Source organism: Phragmites australis, chromosome 12 (assembly GCF_958298935.1).
Source record: "Phragmites australis chromosome 12, lpPhrAust1.1, whole genome shotgun sequence".
NCBI classification, from domain to species: domain Eukaryota; kingdom Viridiplantae; phylum Streptophyta; class Magnoliopsida; order Poales; family Poaceae; genus Phragmites; species Phragmites australis.
In genome coordinates, this window is record NC_084932.1 from 24,052,201 (window position 1) to 24,060,292 (window position 8,092).

The 8,092-nt window shown below is 40.5% G+C and overlaps 1 protein-coding gene across 1 annotated transcript; it reads right to left on the reverse strand.

Moving 5' to 3' along the window:
* Nucleotides 1-273: 273 nt before the first annotated feature.
* On the reverse strand, nt 274-1,796 carry LOC133887053 (acetylserotonin O-methyltransferase 3-like). Its single transcript, XM_062326956.1, has 2 exons — nt 949-1,796; nt 274-818 (listed from the first exon to the last, which is right to left on the reverse strand). Exons 1-2 carry the CDS (start codon nt 1,747-1,749, stop codon nt 519-521), a joined length of 1,101 nt encoding a protein of 366 aa, XP_062182940.1. The 5' UTR covers nt 1,750-1,796; the 3' UTR covers nt 274-518.
* Between the last annotated feature and the right edge of the window lie 6,296 nt (nt 1,797-8,092).

Sequence of the window (8,092 nt, forward strand, 5' to 3'; positions counted from 1 at the left end):
TACACCATGCCACTTTGCTCGATCTGAACCTTTTAAGTTTTCTTTTTTAAGATTTCAACCAGAACTGAGCGACGTTCGTATGGTCTTAGAAATTTCATCATTTGATTCGTCAGTTTATTTTTCTCAAAAGGTGAAAAATTGGGATACCATGATATTCTCCTGGATAGGAATTAAACAACTTTTCATAGTATAATGGGGAAAAATGTGGAACATTTTGTGCTAGACTCTCTGCCAAACGATCGAATTCATTTTTTAGAACGACTCGGCCAAAAAAGTTTAATTAATTGCAACACATAATTGTATTTATTACCCTTATTAACTCCAATGCAAAGACAAGAAAGCCCGTTGACGAACTCGCACTTGTACAACACTTCGAAATAGAAAATGGGGGAAAAATAACGTCAATTACATGCACTCAAAAGAGCTAGCTAGGTTTCTAGTACAACACTTCATTATTCAGTTATTTCTGATCAAATCTCGAGTTATAAATTCATCGTGTACGTGAATTTCGTCGTCGTTCAAGGGTAGACCTCAATAACCGAAATAGGGCCCATCACCGGTGTAATTTTGTAGTCGCTGAATCCAGCATCGGAGAAGATCTTCTTCCACTCGTGCTCCTCTCGCCCCACGCCGCTGATACACGTGAGGAACAAGCTATGCATCTCTTCGGTCTCGGCGACGTTCCTGTCACGCGGTCCGGACCCCAGCACCATCTCCGTGATTATCACCTTCCCTCCAGCATCTCTCGCAGGGATTGCATCCTTGCAACGCCTGAGGATCTTGACACAATCGTCCTCGCCCCAACAATGCAGGACATACTAGGAAAAGGAACACAAGCGCAAAAGATATTAGTTTTATCGATCTTAAGGAAAGCATGCTCACCATCACTTGCAGCAGGTACATATATGTTGGGAGACCACTCAGACCATACACATATTAAGAGCATACCTTGAGTAAAACAGCATCCGCTGGTGGAATAGACTCGAACATGTTGCCAGCGATGAACTGCACGCTGCCATCAGCTATGGGGGCGTCCGCGACGACGTGGGGGAGATCCATCACGGCGCACTTGATGTTCGGGAAAGCCGTCGCGACGGCCTTCGCGAACGAGCCGTGGCCCCCGCCGACGTCGACCAGTGAGGTCAGGCCGCGGAAGACGTCGCCGTGGTCGCTAAGAACGGCCTCGATCAGGAGCTGGCTCTCGGCGAAGGCTGCGTCGTTCATCGTGTCGTCGTCCGCGTTCGCGGGGTCCCACCTGGAGCGACCGTGCGTCAGCTCGAAGAGCGACTTGGGGGCGTCCGGCGCAGGCGCGGTCCTGAGCCACGCGGGCATGTCGAAGAACGGGGTCACGGAGACAGGGCCGGCCTCGAAGCGCACAATGTTGGACAGGCCGCGTGGGCCGACGACGAGGCTGGACGCCGCGGTGAGCGTGTACACGACCTCGCCGTCCGCGGTGGTGGCGGCGCCGAACAGGCCGGACGTGGTTAGCAGCTTCATCAGGCACCGGAGATCGGGGATCCTGGTCGCATGCACCCCCGTGTCGGCGGCGATGCAGGAGAGGGTGGCCGCACCACCACGGCGGTGGATGGCGTCGGGGATGCCGAGATCCACGACGCACTTGAGCGCCATCGGCTTGATGAAGCTGAAAACGTGGTGGTAGAGTAGGGCGAATGCTCCGACCATGTCCTCATGAGAGCTCACTTCTTCGGTTTCATGGACGAGCGCCATTCTTACTTTACTGCAGAGCATACTGTGTGTGTAACTGTGTAGTATGTGTATATACTGTGTAGTACTGCACTAGTGCTAGCTCAGGTTGGCTTTACCAGCCAAATACGCTGGTATTTATAGAGGGTTTGTGATGTACTCAATTTTGTTTTATTCTGACATGGACTACGTATGTACGAATTCTGGTAGTCGACAATATTGACTATGCATATATTGTACATGTATTTTGTTTTGATTTTTCTATTCCTCAGTCACCTAAAAAACTTTCTTACAATTAATTTCTAGTGCTAGAGTTACCTAAGTCTGCAGGACACATAGACTAAGCCTGCAAAACGTGTAGCTTAAACTTACACTAATTAAGCAGTATGTAATTCAGTAGAATTTTACTGCAGATTTTTTATTTAGTTTGTTTCTGTATTTGTAGTGCTTCACCTAGATGTAGTTTATTGTTGTACATATTTATACCGGTTCACCAAACTTGCAAATTTTCGTTTATATTTAAAACAGAATCTTTTCATTTCCACCCCCAAAAGAATAAGGATGTCAGATGTTGAATGTTGATCTAGTGGTTGAATAAAGTGAACTTATAGATAGGAAAGAATCAGCCACCTTATAAATATGCAGGCCTTTTTCATTATTTTACATCATTCCCAATTCCTTTTTCTTTAGTCTCGATAACTTTATTATTTAGGTATTTTTCTAATATTCCTAATAGTAATATCCTCGGGTTTAAACTAAGTGTTGATCATATATTTCATTATTAAAATAATTCAAACACTGCAGGTTTGAATTGCATGCGCTACGTACGATCGTAATTGACATGCATCTCGTAGATCCTTGTGTTGGATTATTCCAAGGTTGAAAGTTTCTCTTCTTTGACTAAGCACGTGCAAGGTTTGGTCAGCTACATACGGTTTTGTTCAATCCGGACATTTTTGCCTAGGTACGTGTGGTGACTTATTTTCCATTGCATGCTGACTCATCCAGAGCTGTAATAGATAACGTGGATTGGACGATCAAGGTCTTCTGATATAGATAAATATATATACTTCAAAAGAAGATAGATCGATTGCAGGGCATAATAAAGTGCGAGAAAAGTTTTCGGCAAACAAATACTATGTGAAAAAACAGATAAAGGAGACACGAAATTAGTGACAGATCATAGTTGTGATCTATCACTGATGACGACTTAACAGTGATAGGTTAGCCTAGGCAAGTCATAAGTTACGCGTCAAGTTGTAACCTGTCACTTATTACTTCTCATTAGTGATGGGTCATTCTAGACCAGTCATAAGTGAAGTGTCAAGTTGTGATCCATTACTAGTAACCAACTTATCAGTGATGAGTCATCCTAGAGAGTCATTAGTGACGGGTTAAGTTGTGACCCATCGCTAATGACCAGTTTGATGAAACAGAGTAGATGAAAGAATTTTAATTAGTCAATCATTAGATGTATTAGTCAATCAGTTTGATGAAATATTAGATGTATTTGCTCATCAACTCATCAAATTTTTTACGTAATTGTGACATGTATAATATATCCTTCATAATTTATCAATTATAAATCTAGCATGATGCTATAATTTTTTTCTTATATAATAAATATATACATAGCATGATGCTATAATTTTATTATTTTTCTCTTATTCTTTCTCACCTCAGAAGCACTTGAATAGAAAGCATTGTACTTTTTTGCTCCACATTGATGCAAGGGGTGGCGGCTATGGATATAAACGTGACTTCCAAAAGCAGTGCAAAAACTTCAGGTACGAGAACTCTATCTTCCAGAACCCGATAAAGTCGGGGAGAAACGAATGTCATTTTTTCTGTAGATGTTTGTAGACTCAAAAAAAAAATCGAAATCGGAGTCCGTATGCAAAAGTTATTCCCATTTTACTAAAGGTGTTCTGGATCACTTATTTGAAATATTCGTTGTATTGCTTATTTCAATTCTGCAGCTGCTTTGGGTTGAAGTGAATAGCTCAATTAAACTTTAATCCCACTCTGTGATTCCAAAATTTTGAATCGAACCATTAAAAGTGTTTTTATTCTATTTGCTCTTAAGCTCTAGGGCAACCTATAATTTAAATTGGTAACATGGTCATTGATGACAGGTCATAATCGTGACCTATCACCTAGGTGACGGGTCACGGTTATGATCCGTGTCCTATGACCTTCGGTAATGAAGGTTAAAAGGATAAAATATCCGCTTCCTATTACAACAACATAATAGTTGAGGTGGTAAGGGGTACGAGCATGAGGGGAGGTCGCGTGTTTGATTCTCACAGAACGCAAAGACTGAAAGCTATTTGAAAAATGGTATAACTTGTGGGGCATATGCGATGGGCCCCTGTGTTGGGTGGCTCAGGTGAAACAATATTTTTAAATTTTTTTCTGTCAAAAAATGCGAAAATATCATATGTGACAAGTCACTATTACGACCGGTCACTTATGACCTTCATTATTGACGGGTCCATTTGTGACCCGTCACCTATGATCTCATTGGTGGCAGGTCTTAACCCGTCACCAATGATGACTCATCAATGACGTGTTCGGGGTGATAGATGCAGGATCCGTCACTAATGACGGTTACCATCCGTCACTCATGGCCTTTTTTCACATAGTAAAATCTATGTGTAGTTTGTTACATCTATACCATCCATAGACGTTACAAAATTCAATGACCGATTTTGCGTAAGCTGTCAAGTTAGAGCTGCATTCACAAAACTAATCAGCTATATCTTATAAATATATCGGTACGAATGATTTAATATCATTACGTGAAAAAAGGACTTCAGTGATAGATGATAACCATCATAGGTGACGAGTCCCGCACCCATCACCCTGAATGCATGACTAATGACTAGTCATCAATAACAGATCATAACTTGTCACCGATGAACACATTAGTGATGGGTCATAACCATAACTCGTCACTTATGATAAGTGATTGGTTGTAATCTTGACCGACACTAATGACTGATGAACGTTTTTCATATTTTCTGGACACGAAAAAAGTCAAAAAAAATCACTTGAGCCATCCCAATGCAGGGGCCATCACCACTCACTATGGACCACTTGCTATTTTTTGCCCTATTTTTATACTCTACGTTCCGTGGGCATCGAACCCGCGACCTCCCATCGTGCATGTAGCCCCCCTTCCCACCACACCCTCACATACATTATGATGAAACCGGATATTTATCCTTTTAACCTTTTTTACTGAAGGTCATAAGTAACAGGTCGTAATCTTGACCCGTCACTAATGACTATTTTTGCCAAAGGTGATATGGAGTGTCTTCGGTAAAATGACCATAACTTTTGCATATAGACTTCGATTTTGATTTTTTTTTTACTCTACGGACATCTAAAGAAAAAGTTACATATGTTTCCTCCTGACCTTGTCAAGTTCGGCAAATTTCTGCTAGGAAGATTGAGTTCTCGCCCCATGATGTTTCTGCACCATTTTAGAAACATGCATTTGTGTCCATAGCCGCCATCCCTTACATCAAACTTGAGCAGAAATGTATAATAGCTCTTATCCTAGTGCCGCTGAGGTGAGAAAAAAAATAAGAGAAAAATAAAATAAATATTTGTCCCTTCTATGCCATCGTACCCTACACCAGTTTTGTTCCATGTGTGAATGAAAATTCATGAAATAGGCTAAACATAAGTTGTAACTTGTTAATGCATTTTTCTGTAACTGTTTGTAGTCTCATACATCTTTGGTTTGAATCTTAGCTATAGCATGGTTATAAGTTTAGTGTTTACATTTGTGCTTTTATGCGCAAATATTCAGCTATAGAATGATTGTAACCTTTTTGCACAATATATTTTCAGATCTGCACAATACATTTAGTTTTTTGTTGGGCAAATTAAGTAAGAAAAGACAGTCATCAGTCACTTATGATTAGCCCAGAGAGGATCCGTCACTGATGAGTTGGTCATTACTAATAGGTTATAACTTCATCCGTCACTAATATAATCAGTGACGGATAACTTTATGACCCGTTACTGATGAGCTGTCATAAGTAATGGGTCATGATCTGGTCCCGATCCGAGGCTACATATGTGACCGGTCGTAACAGGATCCGTCATTTATGACTCTTAAGTGATAGGTCTTGGCGACCCGTCACTTATGTAGTGTCTACTTTGTCTATTTTTTACGTAGTGTATCCACTAGGGCTATTAACATACTTGTAAAACACTATATATATGTATATCATCTCGATCTAATTTGCATCATATTCTCTATTACATGTTTATAAAGTCAATACCATATAGGACATGTTTTTTAATGTTAAAGGCACTTGAACTCACGTATATATTAATAACTGAGCATCAGACTTAAACATAATTTCGGTGAAGTTGAAATCCCACGATTACTCCATCCAATCGAGAGGTAGTCATCAACATGCGATCAGTTTCCTTATATGCACATGAGAGTGTGGTGTTGCCAAATACTTTTGTCCAATAGATCATAATATATTCAAGCATCACATAAAATTCAACTAAAAATATGACTTGTTAAGAGAAAAATTAGAGAGGGAAAATTTCAATATATAGTACCTTACTCCTTTGCTTTCTTTTTTCCCATTGTATTATCTAATTTTCGTATTCAGAAGAATTTGTCTGATTTTCCTATTGTAGTATTTAGTAATATTCAGATTTGAAGTGCTGTCACATGATTGAAATGTTTTGTGTCAGTGCTACAAAACTATGTAAAAAAATTATTACCATTTGAGGAAGGAAGCACGGAAGATCTCTATGCGCGGGAAGCCCACGGTATTCTCGCGGTATTGAATAAAAAACCTATTGTCCCCACCATCAAATTTTTTGACAAAGAAGACTGGTCCACGGTTAATGGCAAAACTTGCACGAAAAGTAGTGTAGAGCAGTCCTTTTCGTCAAAGAAGACTGGTCCTTGTTGAATGGAAAAACTTGCATGAAAAGTAGTACAGAGCATTCCTGTTTGAATGGAAAAACTTGGATGAAGTAGACTAGTCCTGTATGAATGGAAAAGTCTACCTGCGTTAGGGCAAGCAGATGTCCAATCGCTACTCAACGAACCCTGCCCCAGCATACATGGAAGCAAGCTCGTCGTCAGCCACATAATACGGTGGGTATCAAGTATCAAATATCAACAACCGTCGAGTGCGGCATTGTAGCAGTGTTAACGTGTTACTGCTAAATCTACCCATTTATCACGGAAACATGTTGTTGATCAGGACACATCGATATGTATATAACACAAACTAGCTTCGTGAACTGAATCTGGGGATGTCATGGAAGTTTTGTGAACAAACAATATGGCATTCAATTTGAAAGCAAAGTCTGGGAAGTACTGTACAATTAACTTTCACTATTACATAAACCTTTTTACAGACGGTTCAGAAACCCCGAAACACTTTTTTGCACCGTCTGTAGTGAAGTGTTTGTAAAAATCAGATTTGTTTGTAACAAAGTTTTTGTAAAAATCAGATTCATTTGTACAAAGTGTTTATACAGACGTACAACTCAAGGCTAGAGTTCTCTGTACTATTGAAATAGCACAGACGACTCAAGAGTGAATCCCTCTGTATGGTACTATAGAATACCTCATCACTACCTCTTCAAAAACTCAGTTACTGACAGTTGTTGAACCGACAAGGGGAACCAGCACTAATACTCACTATGGCTTCCGATTCGTGGCTCCAACCAACAATGATAGTTAGTATCACTAGAGGTTCATGGTACAAACTGATAGTGATAACCTGACTATCACTGCCGGTTCTTGACTTGAACCAGCAGTGATGATCCATTCATATGTGCAAAAATATTATACCAGAAATTCTTCAGCATGGGGATCTACCTTAAATTTTATCTCAAACTTGAGAAAGGTACCCCATATCGAAAAGTCCATGGTAGAGTATTTTAAATCTAAATGAATGGAAAAATGTTCTCAGTAGGATACTTTATATCTAAGTTCATGGCAAAAACAATGAGAATTAGGATAAATATGCCCTATGGTGCAAAACTGCTCAGGAGCTAGGAGAGCGGTTTTGCACCATAAGGCACACTGATCCCCATGCTCAACTTTTCTACTAATTGTCAACACAATCATCTTGAACCCGTAGTGACAATATTAAGTCTAAACGAGTAGATAAAACATAATCATTTTGAAGAGAATGTGTTTCTACCCACTCTTTTAGATCATATTATTGCCACAATCTTCAGTACGGGGATAATTGGCGATGGGGAGACGGGAGCGGGAGAAAGGTCGGCGGGCTTCGGAGATGGGGAAATGGGCTTGGGAGATGGGGAGACGAGCTCAGGAGATGGGGAGACTGGTGCGGGAGACTGGGAGACAGGCGTTGAGGAGGTGGGA

Excerpts from the sequence above, each read along its gene's own strand:
- LOC133887053 (XM_062326956.1), bottom strand. The coding sequence starts at position 1,749 with ATGCTCTGCAGTAAAGTAAGAATGGCGCTCGTCCATGAAACCGAAGAA. Across the intron at positions 819-948 it reads CGGATGCTGTTTTACTCAAG|TATGTCCTGCATTGTTGGGG; the intron begins GTATGCTCTTAA and ends TCCTTTTCCTAG.